Source organism: Phyllobates terribilis, unplaced genomic scaffold (genome assembly GCF_046119375.1).
Source record: "Phyllobates terribilis strain yellow unplaced genomic scaffold, ASM4611937v1 Scaffold_3__8_contigs__length_932513732, whole genome shotgun sequence".
Taxonomy (NCBI): domain Eukaryota; kingdom Metazoa; phylum Chordata; class Amphibia; order Anura; family Dendrobatidae; genus Phyllobates; species Phyllobates terribilis.
This window is the reverse complement of record NW_027362763.1, coordinates 925,051,858-925,075,669: the sequence shown is the minus strand read 5'-3', so window position 1 is coordinate 925,075,669 and position 23,812 is coordinate 925,051,858. Positions and strand designations below refer to the sequence as shown.

General features: G+C 39.7%; 1 protein-coding gene across 1 annotated transcript in view; it reads left to right on the top strand.

Annotated features, from left to right (window-relative positions):
- Positions 1-23,812, top strand: part of GALNT2 (polypeptide N-acetylgalactosaminyltransferase 2) — a 184,807-nt gene that overhangs the window by 134,302 nt on the left and 26,693 nt on the right. The window contains exons 12-14 of the mRNA XM_073672816.1: positions 5,763-5,855; positions 18,606-18,689; positions 20,473-20,599. Of these exons, the coding sequence (XP_073528917.1) occupies positions 5,763-5,855; positions 18,606-18,689; positions 20,473-20,599 (304 nt within the window). The remainder of the gene's footprint in view (positions 1-5,762; positions 5,856-18,605; positions 18,690-20,472; positions 20,600-23,812) is intronic.

Genomic DNA, 23,812 nt, shown 5'->3' with positions numbered 1-23,812 from the left:
CAATACAAAAAGTGAAACTCATATATTATATAGCGTCATTACAAACAGAGTGATCTATTTCAAGTGTTTATTTCTGTTAATATTGATGATTATGGCTTACAGCCAATCATCGACATTAACAGAAATAAACACGTGAAACATTTATACATATATATATATATATATATATATATATATATATATATATATATATTATGAGTTTCACGTTTTGCATTGAAGAACTGAAATAAATTTAACTTTTTGATGATATTCTAATTTAGTGAGATACACCTGTATCTTTCTGTCAGCCAAGCCGCACCCTTAGGAAGCATTGTGATCCAACTCTACTACCTGTCACATACTAAGTACACCTACTCCTCCATCAAAATGACAAAAATCGATCAACGAAGGTGTGGTGAGGAAACAAGCCTATTCTCCCAGTCATCCATTGGTTTGCTAACTAAAGTGTTTTATGAAGTTGCTGGCAGTGCACTGCCTTACCAGCTTGTAGATTCTGCTGCCTTTTGAGAAATGATTGGCATGCTCTTAGCCTTGCTAGAAGATACAAAGCTGCCATTTTTTCTCGCCGAAAGAGATGCCCGCTCTCTGTTTTCACGTGCAGGAGAACATACTTCACTCTCTCGACTTGGCTTTGAGCTTCAAAGTGCAGTGCATTATAGATACCTGGAGCAGCCACTATGGCCAGGGACATGACATGAGTTTCACAGCACTGGGTGAAAGTTTTCAGCAGCAGCAATAAATCACCACATCTGGGTCAGGTAGTGAGACCTATGCAGCTGGGAGCGAAGTCTGTTTCCATCGCTAGGTGGCATTTATCATCCTTGTTATACATCTCCTCTGGATCCTGCTTAAATGACGTGACCTCACCCCCAACAAGAATAATGCACATAGTTAATTCCATGCAGCACTCTCATTCTTTGTGCTCATGCAAGGCAAAACGCTGACAAGCATTTATACAGCTTGAAAGCTTAGGGGGGAAAAGCCACACGGCGAAAGAGTTGCTGCAGTGCATCAAGAGACAACTCACCCGCTGGCTAGCTCCCTGTGAACTGCAATTTGAAATTTTCATTAGCGACAATTCCTGGAAGGTTCTGGCTGCCTTCGGACAGACAAAATAACCCATGTCCTGTGAATGGCCCTCTTCCTGAATTTAATAGTGCAAGATTTATTTTGCAAATATACACCCTTGAGAAAGGTGGTGGCTATGTTCAGAAAAATTGTCAACCTATTTCAATAACTATTATGTGACAAAGCATGCCTTCCTGGCTTTGCAAAAAATGAAAACTGGCTTCCAAAGCACCACCAGGTTTGCAACATCTCACACCACTAAAATTCAACTCTGTATATGTTGCAGTTTTTGTACTGTGTAAACCGGTGACTGACTACATCATGCGGAAGTCAAACTGGAGCATAGGTTACTTTGAGACTTGAAATTGGCAGCTAATGGGCAGTTCATGTCGCCCACTGAAACCCTTTGAATGGTTGACAAAAATTTATCATGGACATATATGGATCCCAAGCTTTGAACATCTCACAGAGCACTGGTCAATCTATCATCCAAAAATGGAAGGGGTATGGCACAACTGCAAACCTACCAAGACATGGCTGTCCACCTAAACTAACATCCCAAGCAAGGAGAGCACTAGTTAGAGAAGCAACCAAGGTTCCCATGGTCACTCTGGAGGACCTGCAGAGATCCACAGCTTGGGTGAGAGAATCTATCCAAAGAACAACTATTAGTTGTATGTGCCACAAATCTGGCTTTCATAGAAGAGTGGCAAGATGAAAGCCATTTTTGAAAGCAAAGCCATAAGAAGTTCGCCGTTAGCAAAAAATAAAATAAAATAATGAAGGGGACACTGACAACATGTGTAAAAAGGTTTTCTGGGCAGATGAGACCAAAGTAGAACTTTTTGAGCTCAATGCAAAATGCTCTGCTTAGTGGAAAACGAACACTGCACATCACCCTGAAAACATCCTCCCTGGAGTCAAACGTGGCGGCAGCAATCATGCTGTGGGAATGCTTTTTTTTCCAGCAGGAGCAGAGAAGCTGACCATGGTTGATGAGAAGATGGATGGAGCTAAATACAGGGAGATTCTGGAGGAAAACCTGTTCGAGGTTGCAAAAGACGTGAGAGAGGAGCGTAGATTTACCTTACAGCAGAACAATGACACTAAACTTACTGCCAGACCTACAATGGAATGATTTGGAGCACAGCATAATCATGTGTGTGAATGGCCCAGTCACAGTCCAGACTTAAATCCCATTGAGAACCTGTGGCTGAACAGGAAAATTGCTGTTCAGACATTCTCCATCCAATCTCACTGAGCTAGAGTTAGTTTGCAAAGAAGAATGGGCAAAAATGTAAGTCTCTAGATGTATAAAACTGGTAGAAACATGCGTCAAAAGATTTCCAACAGTAATTGCCGCCAAAGAGGGTCCTACAAAGTATTGACTCACGGGGGCTGAATACAAATGCACATCAGCATTTTCATACTTTTATATTTTTAAAATAAATAGAAAACCATGTATCATTTCCTTTACACTTCACCAATACTTGCTACTTTGTGTTGGTATGTCACATAAAATCCCAATAAAATCATTTGTGTATATGGGTGTAACATGAAGAAATGTGGAAATGTTCACGGTGTATGGCATTGTAATCCCGCTGAGATTTATTCTGGAAAAAAAAAAAAAAACACGATGCATGCAATTCCACCATGATTTTTGGGGTTTTATTTTTTGTAGTTAAAATTGCCCTGAAATATGATTCTACATGTCGTTAAGATTATTGCAACACTGAATTTGAATAGATTTTTTTTTTATTTAAAGGGGTTTTCCCACAAACGAAAGTTCATTTTAATCAATAGATCCTCGAATAATAATAACTTCCACAATTGGATGTGTTTAAATAAAATGTTCCTGTGCTGAGATAATCTTATAAATGTGCCCCTGCTGTGTACTGTGTAATGGCTGTGTCTGACCGTACAGGGACCTGGTCTGATCATTCCATAGCTCCTGGGCAGGAGAGGAAACGGACAATCCAGACATTCACAGCTGATTCTTTTTGTGAATCAAAGAATCCGTGTTTTACTACAAAGAATGAATCCTCTGTGATCTCCTGCTGTAATGTCTGTATACTCTTTTCCTTCCTCCCCTGCCCAGGAGATGTGGTATGTTCCATATACAGTCCGACACAGCCATCTATTAAAATGAACTTTTGTTTGTGGGAAAACCCCTTTAAGTAGAGATGAAAAAAAATACAGAAGTTTGTAAAAGAAATAAAAATCTGGTTTGTGTCACCATTTTCCAAAACCCGTAACATTTTTATTTTTCCAATGCTTGATGCCTGTAAGTGCTTGTTGTTTGCACGATGAAATGATGGTTTTATTGATAATAATTAAGGGTACATACCACATTTTGATCAGTTTTTGTGTTTTTCTAGTGAGGAGTTTTAGCTGCAATTCTGAAATTTTACATTTTTGTTTTCTTATAGTGGTTACCGATTTCCTTTTTTTTTAATTTTTATATTTACATTACTGTTCAAAAGTTTAAGGCACACTTTAAAGGGGTATTCTCATCTCTAAGGTCCTATCCCAATATGTAGCAGGTGTAGTAATAATAATAATAATATTAGCAAATACCTACTATTAGAAATGTAGTATAGTATTTGTGATTCATGATGTCTCTTTCCTCATGTGCAGGACCTTAGGTATCCATGGTTACGACCATTAGCAGCTAGCTAACTATCTGACACTTTATCAGTGGCCGTAACCATAGATACCTAAGGTCCTGTATTGCCTGCATATGAGGAAAGAGACATAGCGAATCAAAAATACTATACTACATTTCTAATTGGAGGTATTTGCTAATATTATTATTACACCGACTACATATTGGGATAGGATCTTGGAGATGGGAATACCCTTTAAGGTAAAAATGCTGCAAAGTAGGAATGTTTTCAAAAATAGCAGTGCTAATAGTTTGTATTTTGTTAAGTGATAAAAGTAAAGCGCATGAAAATAGGAGAAATCGAAAACAAATCAGTTCTCGGTGTGACCATCATCCATCAAAGCATGAGTTCTTCCAGGTATTTTAAGCAACTCTGCACTGCGGTTCTTCCTCACATCTTGGAGAATTAACCACATCTAACCACAGAACTTGCCACATCCGTGTTAAAGGTGTGGCTTTTGGTTAAAATTATTCCATGAAGATAACTTCTAGCCAGAAAAAAGTCAGGTGCAGCCGGATCCCACTGGTTGCTGTCAGTTCTGAGCTGATGGCACTGCTGGACGTCTCCCGATTTCTAAGGGAATTCAGCATGATGTGTCTATCATATGCTTCACTAAGTTTCCTTGGCTGACCACTTTGTCTACAGTACTCAAGGTCCTTTGCTTGGTGCCCTCATTGGTAAGAATAAAGTCATATTTACCCATCCTATAGTACCGTCAAGGAGGCATCTGATTGGCTCCCAATTTCTTCTGCCGCAGTACAACAGCCCCAAACATACAGCCATTGTCATTAAGAACTATTTTCAGTGTAAAGAACATGGAGTCCTGGAAGTATTGATATGGCCCACAAACAGCCTTGATCTTAACTTCATTGAGTCTGTCTTAGATTATATGGGGAGACAGAAGGATTTTCCCAATCCTGTAACCAAAGAAAATCTGTGGTTAGTTCTCTTCCAAGCTCCTTGTAACTATAAGAACTGATGCTTTAAATGCAAAGGGTAGTCACACCAAATAATGATTTCATTTAGATTTCTCTTTTGTTCATTCACTTAGTTGTTTTTTAAATCAGTTAAGAAAATACAATTAACACTTCTTGCTTTGCAGCACTTTTTTTCTTCATCTGCCTAAACATTTTGCACAGCACTGTTTATTTTATTTTTATTTTTCTATATTTTTAAAATATATTTTTTTAGTCCCCTTGGGACCGTGAACCTGAGACCATTGTCACTTATACCTTGAGCTACAATAGCATAGCATTGCAGAATATAGTGTAAATATTAGCCTCCTATGGGTGAGCTGCAAAGGAGTACCAAGATTGTAGTTACAGGGGTCTTCAACATCGCATTCCATCAGTGTCCTGCAATCGTCTCACTGAGTGCCAGTGGGAGCCTGTCCTTGCGAGCTGGTGAGCTTTTCATCTAAGTGGTTAATAACAATCATAGATCGGCTCTGGCCGTGGCTGCTAGAAACTGATGGCGGCTATGTAATCTACCTTTCTCCACATACAGACACCCCTGCAATCGTGTACATAATTTTTTTGTTAAGGGATAACCACATGGACAACTATATGGTCAATCATGCTGAGCCAAGTGGGGGAAAGTCAGGGAGCTGCTGTGCTGAGGACTGTTAACCACGTTTCTACCTTGTTTTTAAAGTGTGTTTTCTATGATACCTCACTACGTTTAACCCTTTTTGCTGTGAGGATTTCTCGACATCTTGGGACAATTTTAACACTTTTGATGTGTACATATAATACCGAAGTTACTAAATAATAAATTGATTTTAACCCCTAATACTTGTATATTTTCTGAAAGTTGACACCTGCGCAATGCCCCTCAGCACTTTATAAATGCAGATACCTTTATGCAAATTTGAGTCGAAATTTTTTTTAAATGGACAGAAGTGGTGGTCAGCTTGTGGCTAAAGTTGCACTAACTAGGGAAGGTGGCAAATCCATTTAACATGTGATTTATCATGGATATGTATGCATTCTTTTATTTCTTAATTTTTTGCTTTCTATCCTCATAAAGAAACACTAGAAGAGCTGCGGAGGTGTGGATGGATGAATACAAAAATTTCTATTATGCAGCTGTGCCTTCAGCCAGAAATGTACCATATGGAAAGTAAGTCATTTTGTAAATCCCATCTTACTTAAAGTTTACTGATTTCATATTTTAAGCTTGTACTTTTACTTTACATCAGCACAATTTGTGAAACAATTTTTTTTTTTGTTCGGAGGTTATAAGGGTTAAACTTTGACCAGTGATTTCTCGTTTTTCCAACAAAATTTACAAAACCATTTTTTTTAGGTACCTCATCACATTTGAAGTGACTCTGAGGGGGTCTATATGACAGAAAATACTCAAAAGTGACACCATTCTAAAAACTGCACCCCACAAGGTGCTCAAAACCAAATTCAAGAAGCTTATTAACCCTTCAAGTGCTTCACAGGAATTAATGGAATGTGAAAGGAAAAAAATAACCTTTAACTTTCATTCACAAAAATTTTACTTTAGACCACAATTTTTTTTATTTTCACACTGGTAACAGGAAAAAGTGGTCCCTAAAATTTGTAGTGCAATTTCTCCTGAACATGCCGATACCCCATATATGGGGGAAAACCACTGTTTAGGCGCAGGGAAGGAACGCCATTTAACTTTCTGAATGCAAAATTTGCTGGAATATTTAGCCGACTCCATGTTGCATTTGGAGATGTGCCTAAACGTCCACAAGTGACCCCATTTTGGAAACTAGACCCCTTGAGGAACTTATCTAGACATATGGTGAGCACCTTGAACCCCCAGGTGCTTCACAGAAGTTTGTAAAGTAGAGCCTTGAAAATAAAAAATCACTTTTTTTCCACAAAAATGATCTTTTAGCTCCAAATTTTTCCTTTTCACAATGGTAACAGGAGAAATTGTACCCGAAAAGTTGTTGTGCAATTTCTCTAGAGTACGCTGATACCTCATATATGGGGGAAAACCACTGTTTGGGCGCACGGCAGGGAAGGCGCACCGTTTGACTTTTTGAGCCCAAAATTGGCTGGAATTGAAAGCAGACACTGTCGCATTTAATTCACAAACAAGACTCTCAAAAATAAGAGAGCTTATACGACCAGAGTTTTTCAGAAAAAATAATACTTTATTTAGACATTACATATTAAAATATTATGGTGCTGCAAAAAGAGGGTACAGCTAACTCACATATTATTCAACAGGAGTATATGTCAGAGATATAATAGTCCAGCGTCATTGAAGTGCATACGAAGTATATCAAAAGTGAGTGTTGGGCTATGGATAATATATGTCCTTCAACCATAATATAGAATCCAATCAATATTGTAATATAGCAGGTTAAAGTGAACAGTGCATAGTGCATAATAAGTCATGTAAACATTCACAACCTTGTTGGACTCATAGATAGCCCGTCGATTTATAACAGCACATTCATGTGCCTATAGATCTTTTAATCACTCTGACATTAGGACTATGCCTGGCATTCAGACCCTAATATAAGGTTCCACCTCTGTCAAAAATTCATCTGGCTAATAGCCATACCTCCACATATTAATCAAGAGTACCTACCTGTGGAGGTGAATGAGTGTCGCTCGTGCCCTCGCGCCCCTACGCACGTTTCGCCCTCGCTTCGTCGGGGGGCGGGTATCTTAGATATGAGTTCATATTGCCTTAAATAGCAGCTTGTGGTGTCGCGGTTTGATGTGGAAGATTATTTCCGGGTAGTCTCCCTGATGACTGCGCATGCGCCGCCGCGTGTCACTTCCTGTAGGGCACTTCCGCCGGCCGACAGTGAGACGCAAGCGTGCCACCGCTGCTAAGCAGCGGCGCCCACGCTCACGTATCTGGTGTCAGCAAGCGGAAGGCCCGAAGCGGCCGTGGCGCGCATGCGCACCAGGGATGATAGCGGAGATCAAGTGGTCATAGATAAGTATAAGATCTATTTAGCGTTATAGAAGTATAGCTATATGAATATACTTTAATCCATGCATATTTGTGAAACAGAAATGAAGACACAAATTCCTATATCCCATTGATTCCTCTCACATATCCCCACAATCCACCCAGTAATTGGAAAGGGGGTTTAATGGTATACTGAGTATATTAAGTTTTTTTGCATATGAGGTTACCGTTCAGTTTTAAAGACCCCTTATGCATCTATAAATCTTATATTAGCTATACCCGAGATCACAAGCTCCAACTATCATATACTGAGCTTGATCTACAGCGGAAAAAATATCCATGGGGGAGAAAAAACGCAGGGAAAAAGGGGAATTGACATTCCATTCCATTTATCATTATCGCCGTTTCGGAATACATAATTCTCCCCTGTAATAAGCCTCGAATGGAAAATCTAATATCATTGTAACCCAAAAGCAATATGCTCAGGAATAATCCGAAGGCTAATCTAAGGAAAGGGGAGGAGAGAGAATTGGTAAAGAGGGGGATTAAATATTTTTATCTAGTGGCCTTGTTATAATTTCAAGGTAGATTTAGTGGATGATATTCACCAATACATGCATACATATCCTATCCCCCCCAGCGAAAAACAGTGGAACATCACCCTTATATATTGATAATAATTCAATGGCTTCCCCAATCTTATATATATCAAACATTGATCCATCCATAACATTGCAAATCAAAAGAGTGTAATTTCTCTATATATTCAGAATAAAGTCCATTGCAGACCATTCTCGTAAGGTTCTGACAAGTCACTCGTGGCTTCACTTGTTTTCCGAATCACACAGGAAACTGAATCTTGAGCGAACACACAAGTTCAACATCGAATGATCTAAAACTAAAAGAAAATTAATTAAAATCAAAAGATTAAAAGAATCAACACCCATATCCCAAACACCAGGGAACTCCAAGGAAATCAAAAAGAGGAAAAGGGGAAAAAGATGAAAAAAGTGAAGAAAAAATGATGGAGAAGGAGTAGGAAGGGGAGGAAAAATGATGGAGGAGTAGAAAGGGGAGGAAAAGGATGGCAAGGGGGAAGAGGGAGAGAAGGATATATAGGGATACCGAGCAAAAGAGGGGCTAAAAGAGAAAGGGAGGAGGGCTCATAGGGTACAGAGGGGATAGGTCCCTTGTCGTTTCAGAGGAAGGAGCTAAATCCAAAGTTCTCATTGAGTCCCGATGGAGTTACAGTTTTTAATCTGTAGATCCACCGGCTCTCTACCTGGGATAAGATCTTAAATATGTCTCCTCCCCTTGGGCCCAGGACTACCTGGTCGATTGCTCTTATCCTTAGACATCTTGCATCGCTATTATGCATGGCTTTGAAGTGCCTGGGTAAGGTTTTTAATTCACTTATATCTTCGATATTTTTAGATTTTTCAATATCCCTTATGTGCTCTCGCACTCTGATTTGAGTTCCCGGGTAGTCATGCCAACATATAGTTTTGCACATGGACATTCTGCCAGATAAATCACACCTTTCGAAGAGCATGTCAAGTAGGTGTCAATTTTGAATTCTCTATTTTTTGCAGAATTGGAGAAAGTTTTACTTTTCATTAAGTTGGAACATGCCTTACAGTGTCCGCACTGGAAGAAACCTTTGATGTAATTTCTATAGGAGTTTTTATGTATTCGTTCCCTGGAATAATGACTCCGGACCAAGAGGTCCTTTAGATTTTTGGATCTCTTGGCCGTAATACTAGGCTTTTCCCCGATTTACTCGTGACAGAATCGGATCCGTTTTCAAAACTCTCCAATGTTTGTGGATAATTTTATTGAATTCTTTCCATTGCCTATTGAAAGGTGTGATTAATCTAGCCTGATCAGAAGATTCTCCCTCCTTTACTGGGTTATTGTACAGTAATCTGTCCCTAGGGGTATCCTTAGCTCTCTTGTATCCACGCTTGATGGTTCGATGTACGTATCCTCTCTCCCTAAATCTCAGATAGAGATCAGCAGCCTGATTTTCAAATTTTTCTTCTGTAGAGCAAATTATTTTTGCTCTAAGGTACTGACTGGTTGGAATACTCCTGATAGTGGAGGGAAGGTGCGAGGAGCCGGCATGCAGGATGGAGTTGGTTGAAGTCGGTTTTCGATAAATATCGGTAATAATCATTCCATCAGTGGATACTCGTAAATCCACATCAAGGAAATTAACATGTAGACCGCTGTTATACGTTAATCTGATATTAATGTCATTTTTATTCAACTCCACCATGAATGCGTCCAGCTCCTCGCACGTTCCCCCCCAGACAAACAGTATATCGTCTATATATCTCATCCAGTTGAGGACCTTGTTTGACCCCTCAACTGGATTACATTGTAAAACCTCCCTTTCCCAGGCCCCCATGAATAAATTTGCATACGAGGGGGCACATGCTGCCCCCATAGCTGTTCCTTGTGTCTGAACATAGATCTGCTCATTAAATATAAAGCAGTTATGCTCCAGCACAAATTCTAGCAGGGTCATAATAAGCTCTATCAGCAGTCTGTCCAGATTACTGTTTTCAAGAAACCAATGTATCGCCTTTAACCCATCCCGATGTTTTATCGCTGTATACAGGGCTTCAACATCGGCCACGACTAGGATCATTCCATCTTCCAAATGTATTTGATCCAGTCGTCTTAAGGCCGATGTTGTATCCTGTATATAGGATGGTAATGTTGAGACGATTGGCTTTAGATAGTAATCTATCATTCTACAGACCGCTTCGCATAGGTCATCGTTACCCGAGACTATGGGGCGTCCAGGGGGGTCCATCATGTTTTTGTGCAACTTTGGGATCAAGTAAAATGTTGGAAGTCTTGGTTTCATTTTATCTATCATGTCCAGAAATTTTTTGGGAATGACGCTGTCTTCAAAGGCCTAAAATTTGTAGTGCAATTTCTCCTGAACATGCCGATACCCCATATATGGGGGAAAACCACTGTTTAGGCGCAGGGAAGGAACGCCATTTGACTTTCTGAATGCAAAATTTGCTGGAATATTTAGCCGACTCCATGTTGCATTTGGAGATGTGCCTAAACGTCCACAAGTGACCCCATTTTGGAAACTAGACCCCTTGAGGAACTTATCTAGACATATGGTGAGCACCTTGAACCCCCAGGTGCTTCACAGAAGTTTGTAAAGTAGAGCCTTGAAAATAAAAAATCACTTTTTTTCCACAAAAATGATCTTTTAGCTCCAAATTTTTCCTTTTCACAATGGTAACAGGAGAAATTGTACCCGAAAAGTTGTTGTGCAATTTCTCTAGAGTACGCTGATACCTCATATATGGGGGAAAACCACTGTTTGGGCGCACGGCAGGGAAGGCGCACCGTTTGACTTTTTGAGCCCAAAATTGGCTGGAATGGAGAGCAGACACTATGTCGCATTTGCAGACACCCTGATATGCCTAAACAGTGGAAACCTCCTACAAGTGGCCCCTATATTGGAATTGATCTAGTGTGTCTTTAAGTGTGAATTGTATAATGTAGTGGCATACGTAAATTGTCTAGAGGGCATCTGGTTGGCATACGGGAGTTGTGTAGTTTACATCAGGTTGGCATAAGTCAGTTGTGTAGTGTAAGTCAGAAATGAATTTAGTCCATTGATGTGGGGTACAGTCTGAAGCATTCTTTTATTTATTGGCCAGGTACTCTCACATAGTTTGTAGAGCTTAATTCTTTACCTGTTCCTCTTACTGGGCAGGTACTGTCAGAATTTGAGCCTCCCCTTGAAATGGATTAGGGACTTATCCAAACAGATGTCCCTTTAGGGCACCTACACTTCAGCAAATTTGTTGCTGAAGTGCTCTAGTGACCGGCCAAACTTTGAAAAGATGGTCAAAGCTGGGTATCTTAGGGAGGACATTGTGCATTATCGTTATAATGCAAGAATTTGTGGATGGCCTCAAAACGTTTACGGGTCATGGCCATTCGGAGCACAGGAGTGTTATACAAAACGTCAACACTCCAATATTGCTGAAGCTCTGGCTTCTTCACTAGCCCCATGTAAGGGACCAGGTCCTAAAAGGTCATCATTTCTACTGGGTCTACAAGGGTCCAGTTAGAAAATGATGAAGAACGGTTTTGTGACAAAAATTGTTGGGTGTACAGATTTGTCTGAGCCACCATGAGGTTTACAAAATCCTCAGAGAAAAAGACGTTGAAAAAGTAAATTTCTGTGAGGTCGGTGTTGTCAAATTTGATTCCTGATTGCACCACAAAATCAGGAGTCAGTGTCTCATAATCCACAGGGGGCGAGGTACATACAGGGTCCGTAAAGGTGGGCGCTGGTTCAGTTTCTGTTCTGGGGCGTCTGCGTGGCAGTCTGGTATCACTTGAGGAAGAGGAGGAAGATGAAAAATAAAGGAAGGTGGGATCCTTGCCGTCAGTGTCGGAGGCAAGGAAAGCGTATACCTCCTCCGCTGAATACCAGGTTTGGGACGAGTGGGGCGACATTTTTCACGTATGCGGTGTGTACCAAACTTTATTCTGGTGTTTGGTGTAAACTAACTCAATTCAGTAAAAACTTCTGTAGTAGATGACAATTACTACAGTGTGTTTTTACTGTCCCTAATCTAATCCAATCCAATCAATTAATTTAAAACATTTTTTTATTCATTTTTCACAGAAAAAAAAAAAACAGGTTGATCGCTGATGTACGTGAGTAATCAGCTCTCGACGGCTGTACTATGGACACACGGATGTGATTTTTTTTCAGCGCTATCTGACACTAGCATTAACTCAATTAAGTAAAAAATACCGTAGTAAATGACCGTTACGAAGATATATTTTTACTCTAAACTAACTAATCAATTTAGTAAAAAAAATACTGTAATCAATGATGATTACTATGGCATATTTTTACTGTCCCTAATCTAGTCCTATCAACTAATCTAAATGATTTTTTACTTTATTCTTTTTTGACAAAAAAAACAGCAACCGGAGGCTTGTCAGTGACATTAGTCACCGACTAGAGCTTAATGGCTGTAGGACACACCGAGGTTGTGCAAAAATGGAAGAAAAAAGAGTCCTTGCCAAAAGCAAGCGCTCGGTGGCTGCCGGAAACGCACACGGAGTGGTGCAAAGGACCGGGGGGGGGGGGAATAAACAGCGAGCACGAGTGCGGATCAGTGATTTGCATCACTGATCAGCGCTCGGCGGCTGCAGGACACACAAAAAAGAAAAAACCTGCCAAAAATAGAGCGATCAAGTACTGGTCAGCACTTGGCGGCAGATGGAGGGGAATGGGTGGGAATGGGTGGGAAAGGAGGGGGATAAGGTGTTCGGGTGGATTAGGAGGGATCAAGGACTTTTCTTTCTTCACCAGCAGCAGCAACACTACCAGTAGTGGCACATGCTTTAAAAAGTCTGTGGCACAGCATGAAGCAGCACAGAGGTGTCTCTAAGTGACTGCTCTCCTCACATCTGGAACCTGGAATGAGAAAGCACAGAGCAGTCACTGAGAGTTCAGACTGCGTCTGTGTGTTCTGATTGGTGCGATCGATGTTATCGTCAATCGCACCAATCAGAGCTGGCCTGGTGACTCTGGCGTTTGTAGGCACCAGACTATGATCAGTGCTCTTACAGCTGGACATCAGTGTTTCAGGCAATCTGATTGCCTGAAACACTGTGATTGACTGTTGAGAATTGAACAGCCAATCACAGCGATCGTAGTCGGGTTGGGGGAGGGGGAGTGGGAGCAGTGCCACCCACCCGGAATGACAATTCCCGGGTCCCTGCTGCAAGATGACACCGAAATTTTAATGCAATCACCGTGACTGTAGTTGGCGACTTACCAACCTGGACATATACGTATAACCATGGATATGTCTAAGGTCATGAAGGGGTTAAGAATGAATGAAGTGGAGCTCCGCATCATCGACCACCACTCTATTAACATTGGGATGTGTAAATTAAAAAAAAAAAAAAAAGTGTGTGTATATATATATATATTTACATACTGTTATTTATCTTTAGTTAATAAAATTGGATTAACTTTAAATCTGGAGTCTTCATACAGTACCAGTCAAAAGTTTGCACTCGCTTGTTTATGCAATGTTTTTTTTTTATTTATTGCAATGTGCACTTTGTAGTTTCAGTCTGAAGAAAACAAAACCTCGCATATGGAAACAAGGAGTAAAGAAACAAACCAGAATGTGCTTTAAACCTTACATTCCTCAGTTACGCCTCTCTCTTTTTACTCTGACGGCAACTTTACACCAGGGCTGTGGAGTCAGTCGTGGAGTCGGAGCTCATTATGGTGGAGTTGGAGTCGGTATAAAACGGACCGACTCCTAAAATATATAATAAATTGGGTACAGTAGTTCAATCTAGTTTGTAGGGAATATTTTTTCATAAGAATTTGGGAAAGTTATGAAATGTCCTATAAATGTCTGTCCTATTCCTGATCTATGCGTATAGACTTTTATCTGAGATTAATCTGTGCTACAGTAAATTTATCACTTAAACATGAGCCATGTATGAGGGAGTCGGACTCTTGGAGTTGGAGTCGGTGTCATGGAAATTGAGGAGTCTGAGTTGAAGGTTTGGCTTACCCACTTCCACAGCCCTGCTTTACACCCCATTGGCATTCTCTCATGCAGTTTCATCACGTTGTCTCCAGGAATGGCTTTCCAACAGTCTTGAAGGCATTCCCAGAGGTGCTGAGCACTTTTTGGCTGCTTTGCCTTCACCCTGTTGTTAACTCATCCCAAACCATCTCAATGGGTTGAGGTCACGTGATTGTGGAAGCCATGTCTTCTGACACAGCACTCCATCCCTCTCCTTCCTGGTTTCAAGTCCTTACATAGACTGGAGGTGTGTTTTAGGTCGTTGACCTTTTGCAACAAGATTGATGGTTCCACTGGTTGCAAACAGATAGAATTTCTTGTTGTTGCAGAATGTTATAGTCGTCCTGTTTGGATAACTGTGCCTTGAATTTTAAATAAATCATCATTTATGTCACCAGCAAAGCGCCTTCACACCTCCTCATCCATGCTTCATGATTTACACTACACATGTTTAAACCGTCTGCTCACCTTTTCTACATCTCAAAGACATGGCAGTTAGAATAAAAAAAACTTATTTTAACTCATTTGACCACAGAAGAGATTTCCACTGATCTAATGTTCATTCGTTGTGTTGCTTGAACCAAACAAGTCTCTTCTTGCCTTCCTTAGTAATTCTCTTCACAGCAGTTTGACCATAAAGGCTTTCATTCCGTAGTCTCCCCTGGGCAACAGATGTTGAGATGAGTCTACTACAACCCCTGGCAAAAATTATGGAATCACCGGGCTCGGAGGATGTTCATTCAGTCGTTTAATGTTGTTGTAAAAAAGCAGATCACAGACATGGCACAAAACTAAAGTCATTTCAAATGGCAACTTTATGGCTTTAAGAAATACTAAAAGAAATCAAGAAAAAAATGTAGTACTCAGTAAGGGTAATTTTTTTTCAGACCAAGCAGAGGGAAAGAAATATGGAATCACTCAATTCTGAGGAATCAATTATGGAATCATGAAAAACAAACACACAAAAGAACACTCCAATACATCACTAGTATTTTGTTGCACCACCTCTGGCTTTAATAACAGCTTGCAGTCTCTGAGGCATGGACTTAATGAGTGACAATCAGTACTCTTAATCAATCTGGCTCCAACTTTCTCTGATTGCTGTTGCCAGATCAGCTTTGCAGGTTGGAGCCTTGTCATGGACCATTTTCTTCAACTTCCACCAAAGATTTTCAATTGGATTGAGATCCGGACTATTGGCAGGCCATGACATTGACCTTATGTGTCTTCTTTCAAGGAATGTTTTCACAGTTTTTGCTCTATGGCAGGATGCATTATCATCTTGAAAAATGATGTCATCATCCCCAAACATGCTTTCAATTGATGGGATAAGAAAACTGTCCAAAATATCAATGTAAACTTGGGCATTTATTGAAGATGTAATGACAGCCATCTCCCCAGTGCCTTTACCTCACATGCAGCCCCATATCATCAATGACTGTAGAAATTTGCATGTTCTCTTCATGCAGTCCTCTTTATAAAACTAATTGGAACGGCACCAAACAAAAGTTCCAGCATCATCACCTTGCCCAATGCAGATTCGCGATTCATCACTGAATATGACTTTCATCCAGTCATCCACAGTCCACGATTGCTTTTCCTTAGCCCATTATAACCTTGTTTTTTTCTGTTTAGGTGTTAATGATGTCTTTTATATTTAGCTTTTCTGTATGTAAATGCCATTTCCTTTAGGCGGTTTCTTACAGTTTGGTCACAGACGTTGACTCCAGTTTCCTCCCATTCGTTCCTCATTTGTTTTGTTGTGCATTTCCTGTTTTGGAGACATATTGCTTTAAGTTTCCGGTCTTGACACTTTGATGTCTTCCTTGGTCTACCAGTATGTTTGCCTTTAACAACCTTCTCATGTTGTTTGTATTTGGTCCAGATTTTAGATACAGCTGACTGTGAACAACCAACATCTTTTGCAACATTGCATGATGATTTACCTTCTTTTAAGAGTTTGATATTCCTCTCCTTTGTTTCAATTGACATCTCTCCTGTTGGAGCCATGATTCTTGTCAGTCCACTTGGTGCAACAGCTCTCCAAGGTGTGATCACTCCTTTTTAGATGCAGACTAATGAGCAGATCTAATTTGATGCAGGTGTTAGTTTTGGAAATGAAAATTTACAGGGTGATTCCATCATTTTTTCCTCAGAATTGAGTGATTCCATCATTTTTTCCCTCTGCTTGGTCTGAAAAAAATTACCCTTACTGAGTACCACATTTTTAATCTTGATTTCTTTTAGTGTTTCTTAAAGCCCTAAAGTTGCCATTTGAAATTACTTTAGTTTTGTGCCATGTCTGTGATCTGCTTTTTTTCAACAACATTAAACAACTGAATGAACATCCTCCCAGCCCGGTGATTCCATAAGGTTGTAGTTGATAGCTGTAGATCTTTTTGGAGATGCAGCCTTTTTTTGATGCTGCTAAATCTGATGAACTTATTCTCTTCAACAGAGGTTGTTCTTGGTCTTCACTTCCCTGAGGCAGTCCTCATTAGAGCCAATTTCATCACAGTGGTTGAAGGTTTTCATGACTGCATTTAAAGATACCTTCAATGTTCCAGGATTTTTTCGGATTGACTGACCTTGATGTCTGAAAGTTTTGGTGGGCTGTTGTTTCTCTTCACATAGTCGAGTGGTTCTTGTCATATTCTGGCTTAAAACAGTTTTTGGTTAGGGTTCAGTTCTGTATGGAATTGAGTAAAAACCTCCTCTGCAAAACACACCTGATCATCGTGAACACTTTATGAAGGTCTATGATTCCACAAATGAACTTTTGACAATGCATGTCTAGTCATTGGAAGCCAAACCAGATGAAGCTGCTTGAGAGAATGCCAAGGGTGTGTAAACTGTCATCAGAATAAAAGGAGATATGCATTGAGGAATTTAAGGTTTAACTCGTATTTTGGTTTGTTTCTTTACTGCTTTTTTTCTCATCTGTCTTCATAATCTCATATGTCAGCATATTTTCTGTACTTATTTCCTCTTTTTGTGCTTTCCTCTTTTTCTATAGCCTGGTTTCTCTTCTCACTCTGAGCCTGTATGTACAAACCCACTCCCTACTTCTGCTATCTATAACACTGTAGGAAGCTGTAGGGAGTGGGAGAGCAGAGAGCGCTGTTAGAGCTTTAACTTAGATTAAAGCCTTACTAACACTAAGCAGTATTTATTTTGTATTTTTTCCATAAACTAATAGTGCACATGAAAACATGAAACTTTGTAATATGTTCTGCTTCTTTCTCCTCCTGGACTGATCTTTTATTCTCAATTCACAGGCAAAATCTGTCTTCAGTGAATATAGAATACTGAGATAAGAGATAGCAGTTGGTGCTCAAACGGTTCTATGGAGGGGGGAGGAACTAGAGGCTGATATAGACAAACCGCTGCAAGTTCACCTGAATCGACAGTTAGGCTATGTTCACATAGCAGCAAAACCTGATCACTTGGCAGTAAAAAAAAAAAGCTTTGTCAAAAACACAGGTTTTGCTGCTTTTTTTCAGAATCCCAAAGTTCAGCTTGGCTTCCAACACAGAAACGTGAACACGGGTCACCAATGCTAGACATTTGAAGCCATATTAACTAGAATTACAAATGTAACAGTGGGGGTAGGCGAATTGTTCAGGAATAGTTTTCCTAAGACATTGGCAGTTCACTGAGTTTGTAGGACATTATTTTCACACTATGATCTGCCATTGAGTTGCTCAGAGTTTGTTAAATTTCACACCTCCGTGGGCCACAGGTATTGTTCAATCTCACACCTAGGTCAGCCAATGTTTAAATTTTACACATAACTAATTTAATTAAACTGTTCTAATCCAAACTGCCATCTCAGGTGACCAAGACAAGATGGTAAAATCACAAAAATAAATGAGTTTCACATACTGCTGTACTTTTTTTCACTAAAAACACAGCACAACCTGATAACTATGTTCACACTAGGCAGTTTTTCACCACCCATTACTTTCAATGGGTGAAAAACTCAGAAAAACTGCTGAAAGTGACATGCTCTATTGTGCAAAAAAGCATGCAAAGCACAAAATACGGATGACACAAAAATCAAAGTGTGCAAATAGGTGGCGCTATAGAGTACAAGTCCTCTTTTTCTTTGAAGAGGCAATTTGCACATGAGATTTCTGAAATCTCAAAGACTTTGCTGGTACTGTAAAACGCAGCTGAAAATTTCCATTAAAAAACTGAGAAAAAAAACGCCTAGTGTGAACATAGCCTAACTGTATTGTATATCTCCTGTTTGAAAATAAAACTTCTGATTTTTAATAAAAAGACTGTGATGGTTTAGTTTTTTTTCACTTAACATCTTTCTTTTTCTTGTCTCCAGTATTCAGAGCCGTACAGAGTTAAAGAAAAAACTGGGCTGCAAACCTTTTAAGTGGTATTTGGAAAATGTTTATCCTGAGCTAAGGTGACGTTTTTAATGCTGGGTTTATAATAGCTTTCTTTAATTTTGTTAACTCAATGAAAGCAAGTAAAAGTAATGCAGATTATAAGAACAATAATGTTCAGATATTACCTTGCCTGTTTCATGGCATAAATAAGGTGGGGAATACATGTTCCACTTGGCCTATATAAAACTAACTTTAAGATCTTAAAAAAAAAAAAAAAAATTTAAGGCCTCATTCAAACATCCATGCCATTTAGTCCGAGCACTGACCGCTAATGCATGGACTGGTTGCAGCTCTCGCGAATCAAGCATGATAGTTTCATATATTTCTATGAAGCTGTCACGTCCTGGTCAGGAGCCCCGGTGGCCGGTCTTAGGCCTTGTTAAGACCCACAAGGTTGTTCCTGTTAGAAAGTGTTCACACACAGTTTCATTTTTGCTGAGTTTTCAAAACAGATATTCTCCAATCCAAACGCATGGTTTTGGAGCACTTATGCTTCAATAGCTCAGCCAAAAAGCTTGAATGTGAGCACACACACAGGGCACATCTGAGGGTCTAACACTTGCCTGTACATTGTACATGCACAAACAGTTATGCTCTGGAATACATGGCTATAATGCATTATAATAAAAAATAAATAAGGTCAACTTTGTGGTACCCAAAGAAGTGTTGAATAAAGTTTAAAGGGAACTTGCCCCCAGAACCACCAGCAGTTGTGTCTACTTAGCTAAATACCCTGCCTAACAGTCCTTTTATTGCATTAAAGAGATAAACAGATCTTTAGCAAAAGTATTTCTAAAATCTGTTTATGATATGTAAATGAAGCCTTTGACTTGTCAATGGGGCGTTAGTGTCCCTAGTCTATTCGATCTACTTAGCATGTTATCACACCCCTGTGGGGCTTGATAACATGACTTACAAACACTGGCGCCATCGCCAACTCTATACTAACCTTGTGCATGTGCGACTTCTTTCCTGCACTACTTTGAGCCTCTGAAGCCTGGACGCGGCACACTGCTCATGATCAGAAGACTTCTGCACCTCCGATCATGCACAGTGCGCCTCTCTGAAGATGGGACGTATACACCCGGCTTCAGAGGCTCAATGTAATGCGGGAAAAAAGCCATGCGCGAGGTTTGTGTATATATACAATCTGATGTTATAATAGAGTACTTTTTACTACTAATGGAGTCTTAGCATTTTAATGTATGTCTGATTTATTATATTTATGTAGGGTATTGCATGTAATTTCCATTATACACCATTGCCTCGATTCATCATTGTTGTTTCTCCAGTTTTCTTAAGTTATTCCTTTTTAGTAGCTTTAGTTTTCCTGCATTCTGTACTTTTTAGGTGGTTCTTACCTCAAGTCTTTTTTTTTTTTATTATTATTATTTTTCTTCAACAACTTTGCTTATCGAGATATTATAGACAGATTCTTTTGATTGCAACTTTTACCAAGTATCATCACAGTTTTTGGTACATCACATTCGAGTCCACAAGTTTCTGAAGGAGTTTTCAATCTGGCACATTTTTATCACTCTTAAAAGGATTTGCAACTTTTGGCGCTAAAGTCACATAAACTGATTAAAGACAAAAAAAAGGAGCATTTTTGCATTTGCACCAAATTCATAAACCGCATGCCCTACTTTGAAGAATTTAGCGCCAAAAATGTAAAATGCAAATACCATAAGCCAAAAAAAGAAAAGTGACTTCAATAAATCACAAATGATGAATCGGGCCCCTGTGCTATCAATTATAATTTTAAAACTCTTTACAAAGTGTATTTTGTTTCTTTTCCAGAGTTCCTGACCATCAAGATATTGCATTTGGAGCTTTACAGCAAGGATCAAACTGCTTGGATACACTTGGTCATTTTGCGGATGGAGTCGTTGGTGTTTATGAATGCCATAACGCTGGAGGCAACCAGGTTGGTGGAAAAATGATCATTCAGGTGTGATTTTCAGTTGGGTAAATTCTCTTCTATACATTGAATGTATAAATTATGACTTTTATAATGTATTTAGTAAGTATACTTATTGTATGATTTTATGTGCACAAATATTAATATGCAAAAATCAATAAGCCCTAAATGAGTGTAATGGAGAAATCGGTCACAATAGCAAATACTTTTTAACCCCTTTCTGACGTGTGACCTATTAGTACGTCATGGTGACATGGGCCGATTGGACCAATGACGTACTATTAGGTCATATGGTGATCGCGTCCGCACACAAGCGGTGCGGGGCGATCGCCGCCGGGTGTCAGCTGATAGTACCGGGTGTCATCTGTGACTGTGCAGGGAGCGGTCCTGCACCGCTTTCTGCACATCAACCCCCTCAATGCTGCGATCGAAGTCGATTGCAGCATTCCGGGGGCAAGGGGAGGTGATCTCAATACTCATCTCCTCTCCCGGCCTCCAGCACTGTCTGCCACGGCTTCCCGGATGTTGCCATGACGACCCGATGTCATCATGACAACATACGGGTCACCAGACAGCAGGAAGATACTTTGGTCATGTGCAGTGCATGACCAAAGTATATTCTGCATCTGCAGCGCTGACAGCCTATATAGCACAGGGATGGTGCTCCATCCCTATGCTATACAAGCGATCAGAATGTAAAAAGTGAAAGTCCCATAGTGGGACAAAGTATAAAAGTCCAAAAAGTGTTAAAAAATGAAAAAAAAAATAATATAAATATATATATATATAAAAAATAATCCACCAGAAATAAAAATATAATTTACCCATCAATAAATATTATTATGAAAAAAAAAAAAACAATAAAAGTACACATATTTGGTACCGCTGCGTCCGGAACGACCTGACCTATAAAACTGTCCCACCAGTTAACCCCTTTAGTGAACACGGTAAAAAAAAAAAAAAAACTAAGCAAAAAGCAATGCTTTATCATCATACTGCCAAACAAAAAATGGAATAACACGCGATCAAAAAGACGAATATAAATAAAAATGGTACCGCTGAAAACGTACTCTTGTCCCGCAAAAAACAAGCCGCCATACAGCTCCATCAGCTGAAAAATAAAGTTATAGCTCTCAGAATAAAGCGATGCAAAAAATATTTTTTCTATAAAATGGCTTTTATTGTGTAAAAGCGCCAAAACATAGAAAAACGATATAAATGTGGTACCGCTGTAAACGTACTGACCCAAAAAATAAAGTTACCTTATCAGTTTTACCACACGCGGAACAGCATAAAAAAAAACCTCCATAAAAACAATTCCGGAATTGCTGGTTTTTGTCTATTCTGCCTCCCAAAAATCGGAATAGAAAGCGATCAAAAAATGTCACGTGCATGAAAATGGTACCAATAAAAACATCAACTCATCCCGCAAAAAACAAGCCGTCACATGACTCTGTCAGCCAAAATATGGAAAAATTATAGCTCTCAAAATATGGCGATGCTGAAACTAGATTTTACAAAAAAAATGCTTCTTTTAGTGTGAGACAGCTGTCAATCATAAAAACCCGATATCATTCTGGTATTGCTGTAATCACACCGACCCGAAGAATAAAGTCGTCTAATCACTTATTCCGCACGAGGAACGGCTTAAAAAATAAACTGTGGGGTGGGGTTGGGGTTGGAGGTGGGGTTGGGCTAGGGTTGGGGTTAGGCTAGGGTTGGGGTTGGGCTAGGGTTAGGGTTAGGGTTGGGCTAGGGTTAGGGTTGGGCTAGGGATAGGGTTGGGGTTAGGGTTGGGCTAGGGTAGGGTTGGGGTTAGGGTTGGGGTAGGGTTGGGGTTAGGGTTAGGGTTGGGGTTGGGGTTAGCAGCAGCTGAAGTGTGTATTATGAGGCTCTGCAGCACCTGGGGGATGTGTATTATGAGGTTCTGCAGCAGCTGAGGTGTGTATTATGAGGTTATTATGAGTTATATATGTAGATATACACATACACACACATATACTTACACTCTTGCACACACACATCACTATAGACTTCACTTCACAGTACTCATATGTCAGGGGTGATGTGGAGACGTGAAGCTCTATCACCCCTGTGGATGTGCTGTGGAGTGCAGTGATTTCTGCTTTCTCTAGATGAGGACACAGGACACTGCCCTGTTATTTCCAGTTCTGGAGTGATGCTGCTGGGGCAGATACTGACAGCCAATGAGTGTGCAGTGGGCTGGCAGAGGGTGGTGCTGGACACTGAGGCAGAGGGCAGTGTCCGCTCTGGTTGCGACGTTAGATAGTACAGCACGATTTTCTGTCAAGTTTGGTAGAGCCGCAGGGAATGAAATGAAATTCAGGAGGAACGAAAGGCAGAAACAAAAATTTTTTTATAGGGGTGTTGTATATTAAAATACAGCACAGATTACCTTAAAAAAAATTGTGATTTTTGTGGTCGGACAACTTCTTTAACTTGTTTTTAGTCTACAGCAATGCGCTCTGAGAATTGATCAGTCACAGAAATTACCGCCTCTCTTGTGGTAGAGTTCTGTTGAATGAATGAATATTTTATTGTGTGCAGTATGTCATTATATATTATTCAGGTTTTTTTATACTCCCTCATATCATTCCTTGTGTTTTTCTTCAACTTATACATTCATTGACATATATGAAGTTTAAAGATGTATATTATATTTTACAGTTAATTTATGGCTTTTAATTCTGAATTTTCTATCATTCTTTGCTCCGTGGGTACAAATAATTGGGGGAATCTTTAGTCCAATCTTACATTGGCACTGTACAGAAATGTTATGTAGGGGAAGCAATCCATTTACATTACTAGAGCTTAGCCGATAGTGATGTTTGACCTCAAGTGTGCCAAATGTTAGCAGTGATGAGCGAAGATGTAATTGATTTATGCAAGATACGTAGATTAAGATTACAGAAATCATTTTACATTGCATTAGATTCATAGTGACTAAATGTGAGGTGTAAGTTCACCTCATACACATTGGCTATACACAAGTGTTCAAATATAATGGACAAATACATAAAGTGTATACAAAGACTAAATATTTACAGTATTAAAAACGGAAATCATGAATAAGGGAATAGTGCCCTCCAGAGTCCGAAAATCTCTTGGGTCTCAGCTATGCCCGGTAGAAACACGATCAGGGCCCTTTTTTCCAGTCACCGATCATGTGATCACCGTTATTCAATAAGTAACGGCGAT